This window comes from Natator depressus, chromosome 1 (assembly GCF_965152275.1).
Source record: "Natator depressus isolate rNatDep1 chromosome 1, rNatDep2.hap1, whole genome shotgun sequence".
NCBI lineage: Eukaryota > Metazoa > Chordata > Testudines > Cheloniidae > Natator > Natator depressus.
Genome location: NC_134234.1, coordinates 88,901,690 through 88,926,101, shown reverse-complemented (window position 1 = coordinate 88,926,101; position 24,412 = coordinate 88,901,690). Strand labels below are relative to the sequence as shown.

Genomic DNA, 24,412 nt, shown 5'->3' with positions numbered 1-24,412 from the left:
TTTAGCAGCAGCCAGGTTGTCTGCTTCTGTGGTTCCTTGTGCAATATGTAGTCACCCCAGGCCCAGCCTTTAGAAAGTGCACATTCAGTTATTATTTGGGGATGCTGCCAAAATTTTCCTGAGTAATTCAACTCATAGTGAGGAAATGGCAATTTTCAACAGCTTATATTTATTCAAAATCTGAGCAGAATTTCATGCCATAAAGAAAAGGTACTTCTCTAGCCTGAAGGCTTTCTCCCTGCTGAATTTCAGAAGCCAGTTGCACAAAATGAAGTGTTAGAACTTTTCACAAGAATATTATATAATGCAGCCCATGTTAGGTAAACCATGTTAACACACCCAAATATATCACTACCAGCGCCCCCATAATAGAATACTTACATGATAACTTTGTATCATTTCCCACATTAACAGTGACTCATTGACTGTGCATTGAAGTGGATGAAATATGTACAGTGTTATATGAAGACAGTAACCAGTAGACAAACTACTGTAACTGATTTAGTTAAACAGAAATACATAACAAAACACAAAAGGTTTTGTGGTCACAAATATTTATGATCTGTGTGGGCCTTTCACCTTTTTTTCCAATGTGGCTTTTTAAGTGGTTCAAAAAGTTATGTATCAGATGCAGTATTTTGTGTTATACAGTTACTTCATGTCTTTTATTGCAACTAGCAACTGCAATATTATAATTATTCTCTGATATCCAATACAATGCACTTTACTGCAGTACAAACCAAGTAAAACAAGTTATTTATTTATTCCAGTATGTAAGTCTTCACTGACAAAAAGCTAATACCTGTACAGGAAAAATGACATGTTGTGTAATGCACCACCTATATCACATTGTGGAGCCATTACCAGGACTACAGTAATCCTATACACTCTCAGAAACAATCAGTGAAGCTAGAGCTTCCAGAATTAGTCTACATGTTCTCAGAGGGAAAATCTATAGCACATGGAATTGGGAGGGTCTCTATAAGCAGAGCAGCCATGTTTTATCATCTTCATCCTGGCCCAGGAAGATGATGAGAAAAGTTGTGTCTGAGATCAGTTACATGCTGGAAAAGGATGTAGAGAGCAATGACAGCTCCTTGATAAACTGCCATCTGCCATAGCGATTCGAGGATGATCTCTACCACGGATTTACATATGGGTCCTGAGATGACTCAGGACTCCGATCCTGGAACTGCAAATCTGCCCATAATAGCCACAGACATTTCATGATAGGTCAGCTGCCTGCTGGGAGAATATTCTTTCTTTTTCCTTCCTTCTCTCTCTCTCTTTTCATCTTCGAGGGCAAGGCGCTTCTCCTCGAAGCGGCCCACTGCCTGATTGAGGATATGGCACCATTGGGGTCTGTTGGTGGCTTCCTCCTCCGAGTTTGTGATGTCCATATCAGTTTTCTTAAGATACGCTTTCAGTGTGTCTTTGTAGCATTTCCTCTGACCACCATAGGATCTCTGGTCATAGGTGAGCTGAGAGCAGAGGACTTGTTTTGCGAGGCAAGAGTCTGGCATCCACTCACAATGTCCACCACAGTAAAGTTGGTGCATGAGGATCGTTGCTTCAATGCTGATGACATTGGCTTCAGCAAGGATTCTGGTGTTAGTGCAACGATCTTGCCACTTCATGCGAAGAATCTTCCAGAGGCATCGTTGGTGGTACCTCTCCAGACTCTTGAGGTGCTGTTGATAGATCACCCAGGTTTCACATCCATAGAGGAGCGTAGGAACAACAATTGTCTTATAGACCTGGATCTTGGTATCCTGCCATAGGTCATGGTCCGTGAAAACACGTCAGAGCAATTTTCCAAAGGAAGCACCTGCACACTGGATCCTGTGCTGGATCTCACTGTTGATTTTTGCATTTTGAGAAAGTTGCCTACTGAGGTAGCAAAAGTGCTCAACTGTCTCCAAAGTCTGACCCTGGCTGGTGATTTGTGGTTGGTCATGTGCAAAGCCTGAAGGAGGTTGATAGAGCACGTTAGTCTTCCCAATACTGAATGAGAGTCCGAGGCTTCAGTAAACTTGTGCAAGAAAGTGCACTATGGACTGAAGGTCATTCTCAGTGTGCACGAGGATGACACAATCATCAGCATACTGTAGATCAGTAATGGATGCCCTGAAGATTTTAGACTTTGAGCAGAGACATCAAAGATTAAAGAGCCACCCATCTATTCCATATTGAATGTCACCTCCATGGGGAGATGATCTTTAATGAGGATCCAAATGACTGCTAAATAGATGGAGAACAGCATTGGGGCAATAACGCATCCTTGCTTAACCCCAGTTTTGATGATGAAAGGCTCCATCTCAAGGCCATTACAGAGAACCATGGCAGTCATCTGATCATGGAGAAGCCTTAAGACCTTAATAACTTTTGGAGGGCAGCCAAATCTGGCCATCACATTCCACAGGGCTTCATGACTGACAGAGTCAAAGGCTTTTGTCAAATCAATGAAGGTGATTTAGAGGTCCTGGTTTTGCTCCCGAGACGTTTCCTGGATTTCGCGGGCAACGAAGATCATGTCAGTTGTCCCGTGGGAAGGTCTAAAACTGCACTGAGATTCTAACAATATTTCCTTAGCAAGTAATCAGTTTAAGAGGATAGGGGCAAGAATTTTCCCTGCTGCAGATAGCAAGGCAATGCTTCAATAGTTTCCACACTCCGACTTATCTTCTTTCTTAAAGATTGTAACAATGTTAGCATTTCTCAAGTATCTGGGATCTTCTCATTATATCAGATATGAAGAAAAAGTTTGTGGAGCTTCCTTATCAGTTCTTCACCACCAAACTTGTAGACTTAAGCTGGTATGCCATCTAGACCTGCTGCCTTGTTGTTCTTAGTTTGCATAATGGCTCATGTTACTCTTTCAAGGGTGGGGAGGTCAGCAAGAGACACTCTTTTGGGTTGTTTAGGTATCGATTCAATAGTGGGATAAGAGACAGTTAACTCAAGTTTCACAAGTAACTCAAAATGCTCCTTCCATCTAGCTTTGATGGCTTCACTGTCCTTAAAATATGTTGACCCATCTTGGGCTTGGAATTGTGTGGATCCATGGGAGTATGGACCATAAATGTCCCTTATTGCCTGAAAAAAGACCCTCCTGATGTCGTGCATATCAGCGTAAAGCTCAATCTCCTCGGCCTTTTCTTGCCACCACTTATTTTTGATGTCACGGATTTTCCTTTGGGCTTCAGACTTGAGTTGCTTGTTTGACTCTTTCTTCTGCTGGCATGATATGTCGTTTTGCCACCTGCAGTGAGCTTTTCTTTTCTGGTCAAGCAGGCCCTGAATCTCAGCATTGTTCTCATCAAACCAATCTTGATGATGGTGAGTGACATAGCCAATGGACACAGCACATGCTGAGAGAATGGCAGTCTTTAATCCCTTCCAGAAATTTTCATTATCATCATCAGCTGTAGCATAGTAGCAAACTTCTCTTGGAGACACTGCTGAAGTTTCTCCCGAGCCAGTATGTCTTCAAGAGACTTGATGTTGAATTTCTTTCCTACTGATTTTGCCTGCTTGTGATGCCTTGAGGTGATCTGGAAATTCATGATTGATCTAACAAGGCTATGGTCTGTCCAACAGTCCCTTTTTGGGGACTGTCACCATCTACCATAGCACCGCAAATAGGGTTACCATACATCTGGATTTTACTGGACATTGACTCTTATTTTGAGGATCCTTCCTCCAACTGTGGGAATTTTTCAGTTAACAGGAAATGTCCTGGATTTTTTGTAGAGCATATATTGTAGCTCAGAAAGAGTTCCAATTGGTCTGTTTTCAGATTGGTCCCTCCCCTGCATCTATAAGTGATTGGCCCATTCCCTTGCAGCCAAAGTTGCTGGATCCAGCCCACTTAGGCCACAGCTCCCAGCCTGGAGATGGGGTCCCACAGGGAGGTGCTGACTGATGGCTGTCACTGCATCCTGTGCCAGCCATCCTACCACCATGACAGGGAGTGACACTGCCTCTCACTTCCAGTGAGTACCCCCACCTTGAGCACACCCAACTGTATCCCTGCTCCAGCTTCCCCTCCCTCATTCCCTCCATTCCCCTCACCCCCATCCCCACCCTGGGCAGTGTCCTCTTTTGGGGAACCTGAAATATGGTAACGGTAACTGTGGGGAGGATAGGAATGATTTCTCTGCTTCAATGGGACCACTCCTTCTCTGGGTAATTCTAAAAGATCCCAATTATGCCAAAGATTACAATCATGGGGCTCATGGAAATATTTCTGAAAAAGCAAGTGATTTACTTTCCAACTGCAAGAAATAATAATTTAATTTAAAAAATCTCAGGAGAGGATACAAGTTGCCAACCCTGATTATTTTTTTCATGAGTCTCACAATATTAATTTTTTTCTTAAAGCCCCAGCTCCTGTGGTATTATATTCATTTATTTGTTTTTGGGTATAATCCAGAAACCCCAATCAGGACTCAATCAAAATAGGCATTGTGAAAAAATAGAGAACAGCTTCTGTCCCAAGGAGCTTACAGTCCAGAAAGACGAATTAATCTACAGATCTAGACAAACAAATAAGCAACTTGTCAGAAATTATGAGGCTAGACTGTCTAAAGGAGTCTGTGAAGGTTGCTGGACAATTATTGTGATTATGAAATGCATCTAAAAGCAATACTCAGTTGAAAGTCAGAGATCACATTATCATCTTAAATTTTACAGATGAAGGTTATATGGTTATCTACATAAATAAAGCAGAAGGGGTTTTACGGTGGTTGAATTATTTTTGGGGTATGAAGCTCTGAGAGATGGTTGTTCTCAGAGAGTACAAGTTGTGCCTTAGCCCTGGTCTACACTAGGACTTTAGGTCGAATTTAGCAGCATTAAATCGATGTAAACCTGCACCCGTCCACACGATGAAGCCCTTTATTTCGACTTAAAGGGCTCTTAAAATCGATTTCCTTACTCCACCCCTGACAAGTGGATTAGTGCTTAAATCGGCCTTGCCGGGTCGAATTTGGGGTACTGTGGACACAATTCGACGGTATTGGCCTCCGGGAGCTATCCCAGCGTGCTCCATTTTGACCGCTCTGGACAGCACTCTCAACTCAGATGCACTGGCCAGGTAGACAGGAAAAGAACCGCGAACTTTTGAATCTCATTTTCTGTTTGGCCAGCGTGGCAAGCTGCAGGTGACCATGCAGAGCTCATCAGCAGAGGTGACCATGATGGAGCCTCAGAATCGCAAAAGAGCTCCAGCATGGACCGAACGGGAGGTACGGGATCTGATCGCTGTATGGGGAGAGGAATCCGTGCTATCAGAACTCCGTTCCAGTTTTCGAAATGCCAAAACCTTTGTCAAAATCTCCCAGGGCATGAAGGACAGAGGCCATAACAGGGACCCGAAGCAGTGCCGCGTGAAACTGAAGGAGCTGAGGCAAGCCTACCAGAAAACCAGAGAGGCGAACGGCCGCTCCGGGTCAGAGCCCCAAACATGCCGCTTCTATGATGAGCTGCATGCCATTTTAGGGGGTTCAGCCACCACTACCCCAGCCGTGTTGTTTGACTCCTTCAATGGAGATGGAGGCAATACGGAAGCAGGTTTTGGGGACGAAGATGATGATGATGATGACGAGGTTGTAGATAGCTCACAGCAAGCAAGCGGAGAAACCGGTTTTCCCGACAGCCAGGAACTGTTTCTCACCCTGGACCTGGAGCCAGTACCCCCTGAACCCACCCAAGGCTGCCTCCTGGACCCAGCAGGCGGAGAAGGGACCTCCGGTGAGTGTACCTTTTAAAATACTATACACGGTTTAAAAGCAAGCATGTGAAAGGATTACTTTGCCCTGGTATTCGCGGCTCTCCTGGATATACTCCCAAAGCCTTTGCAAAAGGTTTCTGGGGAGGGCAAACTTATTGCGTCCTTCATGGTAGGACACTTTACCACTCCAGGCCAGTAACACGTACTCGGGAATCATTGTACAACAAAGCATTGCAGTGTATGTTTGCTGGCGTTCAAGCAACATCCGTTCGTGTGTTATCCTCAGGAGAGTGAGATATAATCCATGGTCACCTGGTTGAAATAGGGTGCTTTTCTTCAGGGGACACTCAGAGGAGCCCATTCCTGCTGGGCTGTTTGCCTGCGGCTGAACAGAAATGTTCCCCGCTGTTAGCCACAGGGAGGGGGGAGGGTTGAGGGGGTAGCCACGCGGTGGGGGGAGGCAAAATGCGACCTTGTAACGAAAGCACATGTGCTATGTATGTAATGTTAACAGCAAGGTTTACCCTGAAAGAGTGTAGCCAGTGTTTTATAAAATGTGTCTTTTTAAATACCGCTGTCCCTTTTCTTTTCTCCACCAGCTGCATGTGTTTCAATGATCACAGGATCTTCTCCTTCCCAGAGGCTAGTGAAGATTAGAAAGAAAAAAAAACGCACTCGAGATGAAATGTTCTCCGAGCTCATGCTGTCCTCCCACACTGACAGAGCACAGACGAATGCGTGGAGGCAAATAATGTCAGACTGCAGGAAAGCACAAAATGACCAGGAGGAGAGGTGGCGGGCTGAAGAGAGTAAGTGGCGGGCTGAAGAGAGTAAGTGGAGGGTTGAAGAGAGGGCTGAAGCTGAAAGGTGGCGGCAGCGTGATGAGAGGAGGCAGGATTCAATGCTGAGGCTGCTGGAGGATCAAACCAGTATGCTCCAGTGTATGGTTGAGCTGCAGCAAAGGCAGCTGGAGCACAGACTGCCACTACAGCCCCTGTGTAACCAACTGCCCTCCTCCCCAAGTTCCATAGCCTCCACACCCAGACGCCCAAGAACGCGGTGGGGGGGCCACCAGCCAACCAGCCACTCCACCACAGAGGATTGCCCAAAAGAAAGAAGGCTGTCATTCAATAAATTATAAAGTTGTAAACTTTTATAGTGCTGTGTGGCATTTTCCTTCCCTCCTCCACCACCCCTCCTGGGCTACCTTCGTAGTCATCCCCCTATGTGTGTGATGAATGAATAAAGAATGCATGAATGTGAAGCAACAATGACTTTATTGCCTCTGCAAGCGGTGATCAAAGGGAGGAGGGGAGGGTGGTTAGCTTACAGGGAAGTAGAGTGAACCAAGGGGCGGGGGGTTTCATCAAGGAGAAACAAACAGAACTTTCACACCATAGCCTGGCCAGTCATGAAACTGGTTTTCAAAGCCTCTCTGATGCGTACCGCACCCTCCTGTGCTCTTCTAACCGCCCTGGTGTCTGGCTGCGCGTAACCAGCAGCCAGGCGATTTCCCTCAACCTCCCACCCCGCCATAAACATCTCCCCCTTACTCTCACAGATATTGTGGAGCACACAGCAAGCAGTAATAACAGTGGGAATATTGGTTTCGCTGAGGTCTAAGCGAGTCAGTAAACTGCGCCAGCACGCCTTTAAATGTCCAAATGCACATTCTACCACCATTCTGCACTTGCTCAGCCTGTAGTTGAACAGCTCCTGACTGCTGTCCAGGCTGCCTGTGTACGGCTTCATGAGCCATGGCATTAAGGGGTAGGCTGGGTCCCCAAGGATACATATAGGCATTTCAACATCACCAACAGTTATTTTCTGGTCTGGGAATAAAGTCCCTTCTTGAAGCTTTTGAAACAGACCAGAGTTCCTGAAGATGCGAGCATCATGTACCTTTCCCGGCCATCCCACGTTGATGTTGGTGAAACGTCCCTTGTGATCCACCAGAGCTTGCAGCACTATTGAAAAGTACCCCTTGCGGTTTATGTACTCGCCGGCTTGGTGCTCCGGTGCCAAGATAGGGATATGGGTTCCGTCTATGGCCCCACCACAGTTAGGAAATCCCATTGCAGCAAAGCCATCCACTATGACCTGCACATTTCCCAGGGTCACTACCCTTGATATCAGCAGATCTTTGATTGCGTGGGCTACTTGCATCACAGCAGCCCCCACAGTAGATTTGCCCACTCCAAATTGATTCCCAACTGACCGGTAGCTGTCTGGCATTGCAAGCTTCCACAGGGCTATCGCCACTCGCTTCTCAACTGTGAGGGCTGCTCTCATCTTGGTATTCATGCGCTTCAGGGCAGGGGAAAGCAAGTCACAAAGTTCCATGAAAGTGCCCTTACGCATGCGAAAGTTTTGCAGCCACTGGGAATCGTCCCAGACCTGCAACACTATGCGGTCCCACCAGTCTGTACTTGTTTCCCGAGCCCAGAATCGGCGTTCCACAGCATGAACCTGCCCCATTAGCACCATTATGAATGCATTGGCAGGGCCCATGCTTTCAGAGAAATCTGTGTCCATGTCCTGATCACTCACGTGACCGCGCTGACGTCGCCTCCTCGCCCGGTAGCGCTTTGCCAGGTTCTGGTGCTGCATATACTGCTGGATAATGCGTGTGGTGTTTAATGTGCTCCTAATTGCCAAAGTGAGCTGAGCAGACTCCATGCTTGCCTTGGTATGGCGTCCGCACAGAAAAAAGGCGCGGAATGATTGTCTGCCGTTGCTCTGACGGAGGGAGGGGCGACTGACGACACGGCTTACAGGGTTGGCTTCAGGGGACTAAAATCCACAAAGGGGGTGGCTTTACACCAAGGAGTAGTTCAGGCAGGACTTCACGGAGGGTTCCAATAAGAAATGGTGCACCTAAGTTATTGTTCTTATTGGAACAAGGAGGTTAGCCTGGCCTCTGATTGATACATGGCTAGATTTACCTCGCTGCACCTTCTCTGTGAGTGACTGCAGTGTGACCTAGAGGAATGAGTCCCCTAGACAGGGGAGAAGGCAAATGAGTACAAAACAAATCTGGTCTATTTCTTGTTTTGATCCACTCCATCTATCTTTTACATCTCAGGGCTGCTCGGCAGAAGATGGTACAGTACGACTGCTAGCCATCCTCATCTCTTGCCTGCCCGGCAGAAGATGGCACAGTACAATTGCTAGCCATCGTCATCTCTTGCCTGCCCGGCAGAAGATGGTACAATACGACTGCTAGCAATCCGTATTGCCTGCCTGCTCACCATTAGACGGTTCAATACGACTGACTGCAGGACTAAAGAGAATGACCTGGTCAAGTCACCAAAAATTTAGTCCCTGCGCCCATGTCTGCCCAGGCGCTCCCAGCCGACGTGGCCAGGAGCACCTTGGACATGACGAGGACGGCTATCAGTCATACTGCACCGTCTGCTGCCAGAAGGCAATGGGTTGCTGCTACTGTGTAGCAATGCTGTACCGCGTCTGCCAGCACCCAGGAGACATACGGTGACGGTTACCTGAGCGGGCTCCATGCTTGCGGTGGTATGGCGTCCGCACAGGTAACTCAGGAAAAAAGGCGCGAAACAATTGTCTGCCCTTGCTTTCACGGAGGGAGGGAGGGAAGGGGGGACTGACGATATGTACCCAGAACCACCCGCGACAATGTTTTAGCCCCATCAGGCATTGGGATCTCAACCCAGAATTCCAATGGGCAGCGGAGACTGCGGGAACTGTGGGATAGCTACCCACAGTGCAGCGCTCCGGAAGTCGACTCTAGCCTCGGTACTGTGGAAGCACTCCGCCGAGTTAATGCACTTAATGCACTTCTGTGGGGACACACACACTCGAATATATAAAACCGATTTCTAAAAAACCGACTTCTATAAATTCGACCTTATTCCGTAGTGTAGACATACCCTTATTCTTTAGTGCATTATTTCACTTCCATGCTGATATAACCAAAAGGAATTCCACTAATGTGAAGGAGGAGTAACACTACCAAACACCTTATCCTTATAGTAATGGGACTAGTTTCAGTTATTACTAAAGAAGCATTATAGTATAATTTGTATTTAGTTTAAATAGAAGCTGAATACTTTTGAAAATCTGGCCCTTTAAATGTCAGGTATAAAATTCCTTATGTTATGGTACTTAATTATTGAATTGTTCACAACTTCAACATTATTTAGAGTACCATATTTTATTCCTATTTGGTTAAAATCTGGTTGAGCCAGAGTAAAGCAGCACTAATTATTCAGCTATTACTGAGGGGCTTTATATCGTACAGTAACTAAGCTTCAGCCCCACTGGTGGAATATCATTGTCAGATCAGTCCTGAACCTGTTCACTGTACTGTATATTGAATAAATAGTAAGTCTTAGTCTGTGGTTTACTTAGCAATGGTTTATGTAAGGACTTTGCTTCTTGGTCTCTTGTTGTATGTTACTACTTGGATTATAGTAATTATAAACATTTCAAATGTAAAGAAACAGATCCTCAGTTAATGTAAAGTGGTGTACCTCCTTTGAAATCAATGAAGCTATAAAGACTTACGGTCCTAAATTGCCAGAATCCAATTATCTGTTTTCCTAACAAACATGCTATAGACAATGGATAGAAGGAACTGATGATGTTAATTTGGGTATGTGACACTTAGATACACCTTAGATAGATGTGATTATCTGTAAAGCAGAACTGCAAGCTAATTTCTAAACAGATTCAAAAGCACATTTCCATGATCATTTGTTTCTGGCTGTTTATTAATAGAATAATAGGAAAAAATTATACTCTGCCCCCACTTATGGAAGGATGAGGTGGTGCTTGGGTGTGTAGGTGTTAAAATTGTTTAAGTGTGCACAGTTGTTTGTGTGACAGCCGTCATCTTGGCTGAAACTGAAGACTGCACTGAGGACATCCAGATCTAAAAGTATGACTCTCTTTACAGCTTGATCAGGAGAGCCAGGCTTGCAAGCTGAGAACTGTAACAGATCCATATCCTCTGTGTATCACAGAGGGAGACAGGTAGCACTATTCTGCTCTATTTGCACCTACAAACTTCAGACAAATGTCCTGTATATGCACAAGTAGAGGCCAGGGGGCTTAAAATCAGGTTCTACAAACCTACATTTATACCAGACTAGGTAATTATGCTCATGTCCAGAATTATGAATGTCAATGAATTAATAAAATATTAGAAATATTTTAGTTATTTCTTACATCTTACTTTAATTAAATTGTCACAAAACACAGCAATCTTCTAAACAAGGAGACTTCAATATAATGAAATATGTTGTATTGATTCAATGGAAACAAGATTTAATCTATATTGTATATTATACATAAGTGCTATTCTTTGATTTCAGATTCATTACAATTGGGACAGACTTGCTTAGGGTAATGTTATCCCTATTCAGAAATCATCTGTTCTGATTCCACATATATACACAGTAGCGCCAGATGTTTGTTTCTGAAAGCTGGCCTCCTCACTTTCATCCTCAAATATCAGGTGAATACAATTATGGATGAAACTATTTATGGATGTTATTAATTGAAGTGAACTGGATATTTAAAATAAGTGATTTAGAGGTGCCATCAGTTGCATAGATGACAAAATTATGCCTGCAAATAAATGTAGGCACAAAACTGTGGATGTAGTTATTTGCACCTGAGGTTGGATGCAAAGAGGCCATGTTGAGTCTGGCCACAACATCATACCCACAACATTAAATTCTGCCCTTAGATGCCTGTCTGTGGTGGACTACACTAGTGTGCACATGTATGAGAAGTAATATGAACAAGTAAAGAGAAACCAAAGCCAAGTAAGGGTGAAAATAAGGCTAAATGAGCCATAGTCACATTTATACAGACACTTTACAAGTTCTAGTGCAAAATGTAATTGGGTAGAACACACATATTAATAAATAATGGTTATTGGAACCAACTGATATTCAAAAGTCATCCTGAGCTCTAACGCCTCAAAGCTGATAGACATTCTATTATTTTGATATTATTTCCAGAAATTCTAGACACCAGAAACTGTTACTTCAGGGAATTATGACAATCAGCTTTGGTAAGTACGGTATGTTCCAATTTGTCTGTGCAGTGCCTAATACATTTTGGTTCAATAAAATATTAAGTAATAATAATAATTAATAAATTAATGATAAATAAGCAATTGTCTCATTCACCGTGCACAGTCCAGTATGCAGGCACAAGTCCTACAGAGAATAGTACTGGATCACATAGTACTATATTGCAAATCAATATACACCACACAGAGATAAGTTTGCTCAGGCAACCTTACCTTGTGAATCATTGCACTTCCACATGTTTCACCACAAACCTAAATATTTTTAACACTATCTTTATATTGAATGTTACAGAATGTTTGCTTGAAACACATTTCCCCCAAACAGTGTGATTTTTTTTTCCATAGCAAATAATTTTTTTAGTTAGAAGAATATAAAACTAAATCCTTCTGTCACATCTATTCGAGTGTATAATATAGCATATGGTGTACTGAAACAGGAGATATTGCTCCCAGGTAAAATCTTGGATCTTAACTCTTTTTACAATGCTGCATTGTCAATATTGCAGGTCTAGCTGCACCTCTGTCTCCTTCCTGGGCTCTCTGAATGCACTCTGTTTTTTCCACCAGCCTTTTCAATATAACTCATTACAATCATACAGTGAACATTCCAATAACCGGGTCAACATACAATTTTCATAAATTTCATAAATATTAAATAGTAGCTTCATGTCTGTCACATGCACATTCATCCAAATTTCATTCTTGCTAATGTGAGACCTTCCCAATTCCTGCAATGTCAATCATCTATATCTACCAGCAAGTATTGCTCTTCTCAGTGGGAGTTCTGGAATAATCTGGATCTTAATAAGGATGGAGTGTTTACACTAAACCAGTCCTTGCTGTCCCCTTTGCATAGCATTAAGTGCTCAGCACTAACCCTGCAGGGTCTTTGCACTGAATGAGCACAAGACCTCTCACTGCGATTTGTACCTGCATGGATGGGCACAAAGACAGAGAGGCTCCTTGTATATTTTGGTTGGATGTGTATTTCAGGCTGTCTGGAGTGGCTCACAAATAGGGTTGCCAGGTGTCCAGTTTTCGACTGGAATGTCTGGTCAAAAATGGACCCTGGCGACTCTGGTCAGCACTGCTGACCGGGCCGTTAAAAGTCCAGTCAGCAGCGCAGAGGGCCTAAGGCATGTGCCCTGCCTGCCGTGGTTCCTCGCGGCTCCCGGAAGCAGTGGCAGGTGTAGCCATGGGGCTCCGCATGCTGCCCCCGCCCCAAGCGCTGTCCCTGCAGCTCCCATTGGCTGGGAACCACAGCCAATGGGAGCTGCAGGGGTGGTGCCTGTGGATGGGGCAGAGCGCAGAGCCACCTGACCATGCCTCTGCGTAGGAGCCAGAGCGGGGACATGCTGCTGCTTCCTGGAGCTGCTTGCTGCACCACCCGGAGCCTGCACCCCTGGATCCCCCCTGTGCCCCAAATCCTGCTCCAGCTCATATCCCCCTCCTGCCTTCTGAACCCCTCAATTCCAGCCAAGAGCACCTTCCTGCACCTCAAACACCTCATCCATGGTTCCACCCCAGAGCCCACACCACCAGCCAGAGCCCTCACCCCCTTCCATAAACCACTAAACCACTAAACCACTGCCTCAGCCTGGAGCCTCCTCCCACACCCTAAACTCCTCATTTCTGGCCCCTCCCCAGAGCCCGCACCCCCAGCTGGAGCCCTTCTGCTCCCCAACCCCCTGAGTTAGCCCTCTGAAAATGAGCAAGTGAGTGAGGGTGGGGAGAGCAAGTGACAGAGGGATGGGGGATGGAGTGAGCGGGGGCAGGGCCTCAGAGAAGGGCTGTGGCAGGGGTGGGGCCTCATAGGAAGGGTAGGGTGGGGGCAGGGCAAGGCTGTTTGGTTTTGTTCGTGTAGAAAGTTGGCATCCCTACTCACAAACATTCGAGCCAACCTCATGACTGACTGTTACAAACCAGGACACAAACCCCAAATTGGCTGTGTGTTCTATAATTAGATTTCTCCAACCAAGTTACAAATGTGAACTCTTCAATCACTGTAACAGCTTTAACATGGAGTCACAGACATAACCGTTCGGCACTCCAGTCTATCTTGCAACCCATGCAAGCTTGCCTTTATGATAGATGGTCACTATACCAAAAATCACAACAACATTCAGGTTACTTCCAATTCCAAAGGACTAGTCACTTATATCAGCTCAATTGTACCTCAGATCTCACACCAAAGACAACACTTGCAGCTAATCCTATAACAAAGTAACTAAAGATTTATTAACTAGGAAAAATAAATGAGAGTTATTTATAAGGTTAAAGCAAATAAACATAGACACACCAATGAGTTACAGTTTTAGGTTGCAAAAAGTAATAAAAGCTTTGGTAAATATGCAAGCTCTATATGCCATTTAGGGTTAATCCAGGCTAAGCAGCTTGGGGATCCCTTGCTTATGCTTAGAAATATTACCCTGTAGAAATTCCAAGCAACATATTGATGACAATTTCTTCTTGACAGAGGTTTTTATTCCCTTCCCTCAGAGTTTCAAGCTCTGATGGGATGAATGTTTGTGCATGTCCCCTCTTCATGGCTGTGGGGGAAAACATTCAAAAAAGTCTTTTGTCCACTAAAGTTCCACAATGGTTTGTCTGGTGTCTATAGGCCTTCTTTTGTTGGGCAGGAGATGACATTTCTTGTGGGAAACTAGTATTTCACACAAGGTAATACTTCTTCCATTTCCAGTTTCATAGCAAACACTTTTATACTTACAGAGCAAACACTTAAATATTAACTTATGGGATTCAGATATTATAAGTGAGATTAATGCATGCAGCAACTCACACGCATTTCATAAAGTCCAAACACTAAACACATTTCTATAAATCTAATACCTATTGTAACAATACTAATACATACATGAGCCAGACTGGTTTTCAGCTATGCATTTGTCATTGTTCAGTGAGGCCAGAATCATTGTGCACATTGGAACCTTTTTTATCTGAATGTAGGAGGGTTTCTGTTCTGGCTCTTATACTGCATCCTTCACCAAGGTATTTATGTCCTCGTTAAAATTTAAACTCATGATGTTCTGTCTACTTAAATTTCCCTAAATACCTCAGGGGAACATAGTACTCTTTAATTCCTTTCTTAATCTGTTGTGTAGCACTGTGCAAACTTAAATAGCATCCTCATCCATTCATTTGTGTTTTGTTTTCGGTGGTGGATAATCACACTGTATAATTTGTATATAAGCCTTAAATTGGCCAACTGTTGAATTCTTTGAATATGAAAGTACATTTGTTATTATACATTTGTTTTATGGTAGCTTTTAACTAATCTTGTTCTTTAACGCTGGTTTTTTCAGCTGTTTTCCAATGGAAAAAGGGTTTTCAGCAAAACAAAGTGCTTTGTGAAGCATGTCTACTTTCTGTGAAAATTTCAACTTCTAATAAAAAAACAACAACAACTAAATATTGAAAGATTTCCCCTGAAAATTGAAACATTTGATTAGGACGTGCTGCCACAGTACCTCATGGGAGTGGTAATTCAGGTGTGTCATGCCCCATTCTCTTATGTGGACTGGGATCCCCAATTGGACTACATCTCCCAGAATGCACTGCCACTGCTCAGTAACAGGAGGAGACCATGGTGCATCATGGGAGATATAGCCCTCACCTTTTTCTTTTAAGTATGATAATGCCTTGTTCAAAAATGTAATTCTTTATCTTTTGTTGTAGAATATTGTTCATTTATGGTAGTTTATGGTAGTGCACCACACTTTCCAAATCCTGAAGAATTTACCAAGTGTATTTCTCCATCACTCGAAATTTTTAAATCACATTGAGATGTTTGTTTGTGTGTTTGTTTGTTTTTTCTAAAAGATAGACTCTAGGAATTATTTTGGGGAAGTTCTATGGCCTGTGTCACACAGGATGTCAGACTAGAGGATCACAATGATCTCTTCTGGCCCTGGAATATAAGAAGGAGGGGCTCTGTTTTAATGGGTTCACAATATAAGGGAGCACATCATTGTTTAACTAGAAAGCTCTTTATTTGTTCAACAACCTATCTTTTCCCTGCTGGTTTATACCCATTTCATGTTTTAATCCTAGAGGGTGATGTCAGGCAATCTGCTAGAGCAGAGATAGTTGCCTAGTCAAATTACCAGTGTTCCGTGAATTCTGAACATATGTGTCACTTCATTTCTTACACTGGTATTTTTTTTCCACAATGTATTCTTGACCCTAGAAGGATAGCTCAGTGGTTTGAGCATTGGCCTGCTAAACCCAGGGTTGTGAGTTCAATCCTTGAAGGGGCCATTTAGGAATCCGGGGCAAAGACTGGGGATTGGTCCTGCTTTGAGCAAGGGGGTTGGACTAGATGACCTCCTGAGGTCCCTTCGAACCCTGATATTCTGTGACAAAACTTATATGACTAACCAGCATGAAGCGAATTAATATTTGAAGGCTTGAAGGAAATGGAGTGATGTTACTGGAGATACCTAGGGCTAGCTGCTATATACATTAACCAAAAAAACTCATATTGAAGTAAAGGAAGTTTTGCCAGATTAAGACTAGAGAATCAGTCCTATAATGCCAATAAGTGTTCTCATATTAAACACATTTGTAAAATGTTATAGTATTACATTCTTTGTGTGTATCCCAGGCATTCTTGCAAACAAAGATATAATGTAGATTAATTTTTCCTCCTAAAATATTTTAAACAAGGAAAAATGCATTCAAGATTATATGAAGGGGACTAATATAAGACATCTGATTGGAAGAAATATGTTATTATGTAATATCTTTTCCAGAGGCATGTATCTGAGGTAAAAGTATGTGGTGTGTCATTTATACAATATAAAAAGCACTAAGAAGAAATGGTCTGGACAGAATGGAATGTACTGTTTGGAGACTGCTTTCCTCAGGCTTCAAAAATTCACTTAGATTTTTCTTGTAGAAAATTATTTCAATGATTTTCACTATGTTGATATACAGTAGCTGTCAATTTGTGCATTAGAATCAAGGTTTAAACAATGTAAGAAAACAACAAGCCAAAGAGGTAAATTAATGGATTGTATACAGTGCTCCCTTAAGAGATTAATGTAAATATAAAATTAAAAGAATGATTGGATGTATTGGGGAGATTTTTAATCCTTCTGGCTAGTGTGACCCAGAGAAAGAAATCAGTGGTTGCAACACCAGTGGGCCATTGTTTTTTGTGGCAGAAGTTGGTGTGAAATGTTCTCTGTTGGAAGCTTTACAAGCTTTTGGCTTTGGGAAATTCCTGCTTTTGTTTCACACAGAACCACAGACCTAAGCGTGGGATCTCTTCAGATGGATAGCTTTAGAAAGCACAAGTATTTCTTAATCCACCCCTTTCTTAGTTGAAAAGTATATTTAACTAAAAAAAAAAAAAAAGTGCTGAATATAGCTGTTTCATTACTTGACACAGCCTGACAAAACCCACCTTTGCATTTGGATCCTGGCTTTGTCTTTTGCCACATTTAATTATTTTAATTTTTAAAGTGAGTAAGCATTCAAGAACAGTATCAATTTTAAGGGTTTCTATCTTTAGAAGCAGCACTTCATAATCATCGTATGATTGGCACATATCTCAGTGCACTTTTGTAAAATTCCTAGAATTTCATCTTGAGGAAACTTTCAGTAAGAAATTTATTTAAATGTTGAAGACAGCCAAATAACTTAAAAGAACTGATACATGATAATGGTTTTATATAGAGAGCATTATATCCTCCAAGAATTATTTTAGTCTCATGCAAGAACATAGACATCAGGGACTGAGCATTTGTTCTCCTGGATTTGGAACCCAGGAAATGCCATATACATCTAATCCAGCATCATGCCTCTGACAGTGGCCTATACCAGGTTGGGCAGAAATCCCTGGAATGTACAATCATGGACTAATATACCTGAAACATGCTGCTGGGAATAACCAGAGTTTTGAGCCACTGTGTTACCTATGCTGCAGCAAGAGGGAGTTTTGCTGGAGATTAGACTGTCTGTCAGCTCCCTGCCGCACAAGTCTGTCTTCCTCATCAGCAGACTCCTCAAGGCTCTCCCAGCCCGAACCTCACCTAGAAGGTAACAGTGAACTCCAGTCCCCAAGCACCTCAGAGATGTTTCTCTGAAATGCACAGCCCCCAACACTGTACAGTCTCATAAGATATTAAGTTTGCTGCTCTGTTAAAGAGTCAGTACATCACATCTTATTAATTTAAGTGGGGGTAAATAGACCTTTCCCTTCAAATACATTGCTGATTTGGTTTATAGTAAAAGCAAAACAATCTTATTAACAAAAGAACATGGCTTATGTTATATTAATGAAGGCAGTGGTTCTCAGCCCAGGGTACATTTACTCCTGGGGGTACGCAGAGGTCTTCCAGAGCGTAATCAATTCATCTACATATTTGCCTAGTTTTACAACAGACTACATAAAAAGCACTAGTAAATTCAGCACAAACTAAAATTTCATACAGACAAAATAAGAAAGTAAGCAATTTTTCAATAATAGTGTGCTGTGATACTTTTGTATTTTTATGTCTGATTTTGTAAGCAAGTACTTTTTAAGGGAGGTGAAACTTCAGGGTATGCAAAACTTCGGGGTACGCAAGACAAATCAGACTCCTGAAAGGGGTACAGTAGTCTGGAAAGGTTGAGAACCACTGAATTAAGGAATAAATGGAAACATGGTTATAAGCAGGTGAACACACATCTAAAAGTCTAAAATTTAATCGAGCAAAATGCAGTCTTTGTTCAAGAAGGTTTCTTTTACCCACAGTCTCCTTTCCAGCATTTTACTGGCAATCTTGGCCCAGCACCTATCACAGAGGTAAAATTGCTTGGATTACTTTGTCTCCTCAGCTGCTGGATAAAGATGGAGCCTCTCTCTATTCCTTTTATTCCCAAAGAAATTTGTCTTACAAGTCAGGAAGTACTTCTGAGGAGTCAGCCAGGTTGCTTTATTAAAGTTTTATTCCTTTCTCATTCACTGGTTTGTTATGTAATGAACCCCAAGATCATTAAATGGTATCAGAAGTGCTAAATGAGAGGGGGAAAAAAACTGCAATCATTTTGAAGTTAACTCCTGTGTTTGCAACTGAAAGCAGACACAAAGGGAGGCACCAGAGAAGCAGGTGAAGCACCAAGCACAGAGATTTTTACATGTATTTGGTGAGCATAATAGTAGCTTGACTAGCTTAAGAAGGGGGACAAAAGCAAAAATGGATGTGTTGTAACCTCAATCCAGTCTGCAATTCTCAGGCAATGTTGCACAGAACTGGAAAACATTTTGAGATTTGAATTGTATTTAGCAGCCATAGGGGTAGAGGAGAAAAATGATAATATGAAATCAATCTTTCTGAATGTGGTTGGAGAGGAAGCATTGGATATTTAGAACAACTTTAAGTTTGAAGAAGGTGAAAGCATCAAATTAAGTAAAATATTGACAAAATTTGAGGACCATTGCATGTCAAAAAGGAATGAAACGTTTGAGAGACAATCTTTTACATGCAAGCAAAAAAACTGAAAACACCAGTGTATTCCTCAGGAATTGAAATTAGGGGTTTGTTTTAAAATACACAGGCGGGGTGAGGACAGATGAGGGGTGAAACTGTTAGGGTGAAAATGGGCTGAATGGCACCATAGTAAAAACTGAAAAATGTTTCGCTACAATTTTATTAGATTTAACTCATCTTTTTAAATCATCACACAAATTAAAGTTGGCTACACAAGCCTACTATGAAGCACTGTATCTACATCCTCTTTGGTTTCTTGTTGCAGTTTTGCACAATTCTGTTAATGAACTTCTTGAATGCAGTGCATCCATTTTTGGTGGTTTTTCCTTCATGATATGCTCGTGATCACGCAGAAGGCAACTTCTTTCGGAACACAAAATTCTATTCAATGAGGAAAAAGAACTGGGACTAGAAAGATGAATTCTTACTTCTTTCATCCCAGGAAACAGCACAAAAATTGGGTCAAACCACTAGTGATGATACAGAAAAAGTTGAAGTCAAATCTTCATTTATTTATCGTATGATATTGCTCTCTGTGTTCAAATTCTCTATTCTTTCTGGGTCACATGGCAACCCCATTGCAGGTAGTGCCTCACTCCACTCAACTGTCAGTGTTTTATACGACAGTCATCTGTAAAAGCAATGTAGAAGTCGATAGAATCCAGAAGTTGCTGTTGTAGAGATGTAAGAATCAAGTCTGTGTACTTTACTTTTTCAGCTGGCTTAACAAACACTTCTTGTCCTCTTCATTTAAGGAGTCAATATCAGTGCCCTAATTAGTCAACTTCAGAACTGAAGTCTTTGCTTCTTCCACTATGTTTTAAATGGATATATCTCTGATTGATACAAGTGTAGCTTCCATTGCTGGACAGAGATCTACTATTGTTGGATGGCATTGTTTCATAATTCATGTAGCTTCAACTGTAGACTTACGAGAGAGTGGCAATTGTCTTCTCTGGACTTAGTAGCAAAAGTAATCCACCAGACTCACTACTTAGATCCATCCCATCTCAGTAGATACTTTCCAAACCCAATAATAATAGTTGCAGTAATTTTAAGACAACAGCTAAAGGATCACTCATGAGAAAGCCAGCGGGTTTTCCCAGGTTGAACTAATTTGAACTTCAGTCCCAGTGTATCTTCTAGATTTTCCAAGATGTTTAGTCCTTTTGGACTCTTGCTGAAAAAAGGTATAATGAAGACATTAAATTTATAGCTTTTAAAATGCCTTTTGAAGATTCTGCAACTCCTCCTAGTGATAGTTGGAGTAGATGGCCTTTGCAGTATGTATAGGAAAGTTTAGAATTACACCTTTCACTGAGCAAAACTTGTACTTCACTATGTTTTCCAGAGAAATGTGCAGCTCCATGAAATGCAAAATCAGCCATCTCTTTGGGGTTCAATTTATAAGCATTTAACTCTAAGACGTGGGTTGTCAGAGATGCAACTGATGTGTCTTCTACAACCTGAACATCTAGAAATTCATCTACTGGCCTACCGCTGACATCAAGATAATGTACGCAGTGACTTAATACTTGACATCCATTTGCATAAGTTCATTCATTGGCCACGTATGCATTTTTTCCAAATGCAGTGAGAGCGTTCTTCACTTTTTCAACTGCTGAGTCTTTCACTGTTGCACTGCATGCTCCTAACCAGTCAGATGAGTTTCTTGCAGAAATGTAGTGAGCATTTGGTGGTCTTGGTGGGAACCAGTGTCCAACTTCAGGATTAACAAATGACAATACACTTAACATTTGCCTCCAGTTTGTGGTATCTCTTGCTTAAAGACAAAGTATGATGTGACCGCCATGTTTGAATAAACTGTGTTGTGTCTCTAGCATTTTTAACAGCCTCGGTAAGTACTTCTAAAACTGGCTTTGACAATGACTGGCTTTTAAGGCTTTCTGCATGTTGATGCAGTCCGGGGATTGGTGTTTTGCAGCTTTTCCACATAGTTTGTCAGCATTGGCTTTGCTGAGTGGTCTGGCAAACCAAGCTCCTCCACTTTTCCTATATAAATCCATGGTATGCTCACATCTTGAATACTGCATGCAGTTCTGGTCAGCCCATCTCAAAAAAAGATATCTTGGAGTTGGAAAAGGTACAGAGAAGGGCAGCTAAAATGATTAGAGGTATGGAACAGCTTCCATATGAGGCAAGATTAAAAAGACTGGGACTTTTCAGCTTGGAAAAGAGGAGTAAGGATACCACAGAGGTCTATAAATCGTGACTGGTGTGGAGGAAGTGAATAAGCTCCTTCACATAACACAAGAACTAGGGGTCACTCAATGAAATTTATAGGCAGCAGGTTTAAAACAAACAAAAGGAAGTACTTTTTCACACAACATACAGTCAACCTGTGGAACTTTTTGCCAGGGGATGTTGTGAAGGCCAAATCTATAACATGGTTAAAAAAAGAACTAGATAAGTTCGTGGAGGATAGGTCCATCAATGGCTATTAGACAGAATGCGCAGGATGTAGCAGCATGCTCTGAGAACCTCTTCTTGCCAGAAGCTAGGAGTGGATGACAGGAGATGGAACACTCATTAATTGCTCTGTTCTGTTAATTCCCTTTGAAGCACGTGGCATTGGCCACTGTCAGAAGACAGGGTACTGGGATCAATGGACCATTGGTCTGACCCAGTATGGCTGTTCTTATTTTCTTACACAAAATTAATTACAATATAATAAAATATTTAGTACAGAAACTCCCCAATGTAATGACCTCTCGAGAAAGCAACAATGTGAGTTAATGACCTTGGGAAATGTGTTTTAAAAATCTAGAAAATGTATATTTATATAAGTTTTTCAGTCACAAATCTAGCTTGACAAAGCCCTGGCTGGGATGATTTAGTTGGGGTTGGTCCTGCTTTGAGTTGGACTAGATGACGATGTGAGGTCTCTTCCAACCATAATCTTCTATGATTCTATGTTTCTAAATCACAAGCCAAAGAGATGAGTTCACCAGAAGTTCATCCATGTACTAAGTATAAAAGAATATAGCCAGATTAGGTCAAATCAAAGAGTGGAACCACTCACCATGAAAACTACTGCTGGGGGAAGACTGGTTAAAGATGTTCATGTGGAAGTTATGGATCACAGCATGGCCCCAAACAGTGTGTTGCCTTTGGGAAACTCTGTCATAAATGTGTGAAAAATAATCATTTTGCAAAATTCTGCAGATCACAAATGCAGAAAAGTCAAGTGTATTCAGTTGAAGACAATCTGGTTGATGAGTTTTTTCATAGATCTAGCAAGCCTGATGACAGGTACTGGATACTGCCTATGACAGGGAATGTAACTATTATTCCACTGAAACTGGACATAAAAACATAACATCAGAACGGCCACACTGGGTCAGACCAAAATTCCATCTAGCCCAGTATCCTGTCTTCCAACACTGGCAAGTGCCAGTGCCCAGAGGGAATGAACAGAACAGGTAATCATCAAGTGATCCATCCCCTGGTAACCATTTCCAGCTTCTGGAAAACAGAGGCTAGGGACACCCTCCCTACATGGGATGTTCAGGTTAATATTCTGTCTGAATAAGGTTATGAGAGACTAAAAATAAGACCAAAACTGGGACCAACAAAAATAGAACTTGTTATTCTGGAACAAATATACCAGTGACAGAGAGGTGCATTGCCAGCATCAACCATAAAACCACCAGTTACAGACTCCTGTTCATTGTAGTGCCAAAAGAGGTGACAACAATTTTAGGCCTGGCTCCATGTGATAAACTCAATCTGGTAAAATGCGTGCTCTTTCTACAAGATCATACTGAATCTGGCTATGAGGCCCTCTTTCAGGAATATCATGACCTATTTCAAGTGTTGAGTTGGTAGCAGAATGAACTTACAATCCAGATAAACTAGCATGTCTCTCCAGTTATCCACTTCTGTAGAAAGGTGCCCTTTGAATTCCAGGGTAAATTCAAGGCTCCGCGTGCAAAGATGTAAGTATGTAAGTAATACAAAAAATTAAGGAGCCACAGAATGGGTGAGCTCCTTTGTGATTGTGGAGAAAAGTAACAGCCAGCTATACATCTGCTTAGATCCCAACGATCTCAACAAGGCTATAAAACAAAAAAATTCAAACTACCAACCAGAGAAGAGATTATGGCTCAATGTTCAAATGTTTAATATTTCAGTAAATTGGATACATACTCAGGTTTTTGACAGCAAAAATGAACTTAAGAAATCTCAAAGCTATGCACATTTAATACCCCATTTGGCAGATGGAGATTCTTATGGCATTTGGATAGTTTCACCAGAAGTGTACCACAAAACCATATATGTAATCTATGAACATATTAATGGTGTTGACACCTCAATGGATGACATTATCTGGGGCTCAACAAAAAAGGAACATGATCGTAGACTTTGGGAAGTCCTGGAGGCAACTAGAACTGCAAACTTTTATCTAAATTGGAGAAATGTGTTTTAGGGGTTACAGAACTGACTTTTGTTGGGGACATTATTTCCAACAAAGATGTAAAACCTGATAAAAGGAAGATTTCAGCCATGGAAATGATGCCACATCCCCAATCAAAGAAAGATGTCCAACGATTCCTGGGAATGGTTAATTATCTTGGAAAATTCATACCTAATCTACCAAAGCAGCAGCTTTGAGAAAACTCCTAGAGAATAAAAATGAATGGTATTGGGGTGCAGAACAGGAGGAAACATGGGAAGGTTTAAAACAATAACTGATACAAGAAAAAGTGTTGAAATTCTGTGCACCAGGAAGGCCTATTAAAATTTCAGCAGATGCTTCACAGTCTGGGTTAGGTGCAGTGATTTTACAGAAGCATGAGGATTGTTGGCAACCAGTGACATATGTATCCAAATCACGGACTAAGGCAGAAACCAGACATGCACAGATCAAAAAGGAGCTTTTAGAAATATTGTTTTTCAGTGAGAGATTCCATCAATATATTTATAGACAGACAGTGGATGTTGAAATGGACCACAAGCCCCTGATACTGTTATTTAGCAAACCACTAAATGGCTGTACCTTAAGGATTCAAAGACTGATAAAAAGCTACAAAAAGTATGATTTTGTTGTGACCTATATGACCGATAAATTCATGTTTACTGCAG

General features: G+C 42.0%; 1 protein-coding gene across 1 annotated transcript; it reads left to right on the top strand.

The window, feature by feature from the left end:
• The first annotated feature begins 1,532 nt into the window (after positions 1-1,532).
• Positions 1,533-22,646, top strand: LOC141998130 (uncharacterized). The gene is made up of 5 exons (XM_074971156.1): positions 1,533-1,767; positions 3,269-3,339; positions 5,346-5,754; positions 6,334-6,793; positions 22,493-22,646. Exons 1-5 carry the CDS (start codon positions 1,533-1,535, stop codon positions 22,644-22,646), a joined length of 1,329 nt encoding a protein of 442 aa, XP_074827257.1.
• The last annotated feature ends 1,766 nt before the right edge of the window (positions 22,647-24,412 follow it).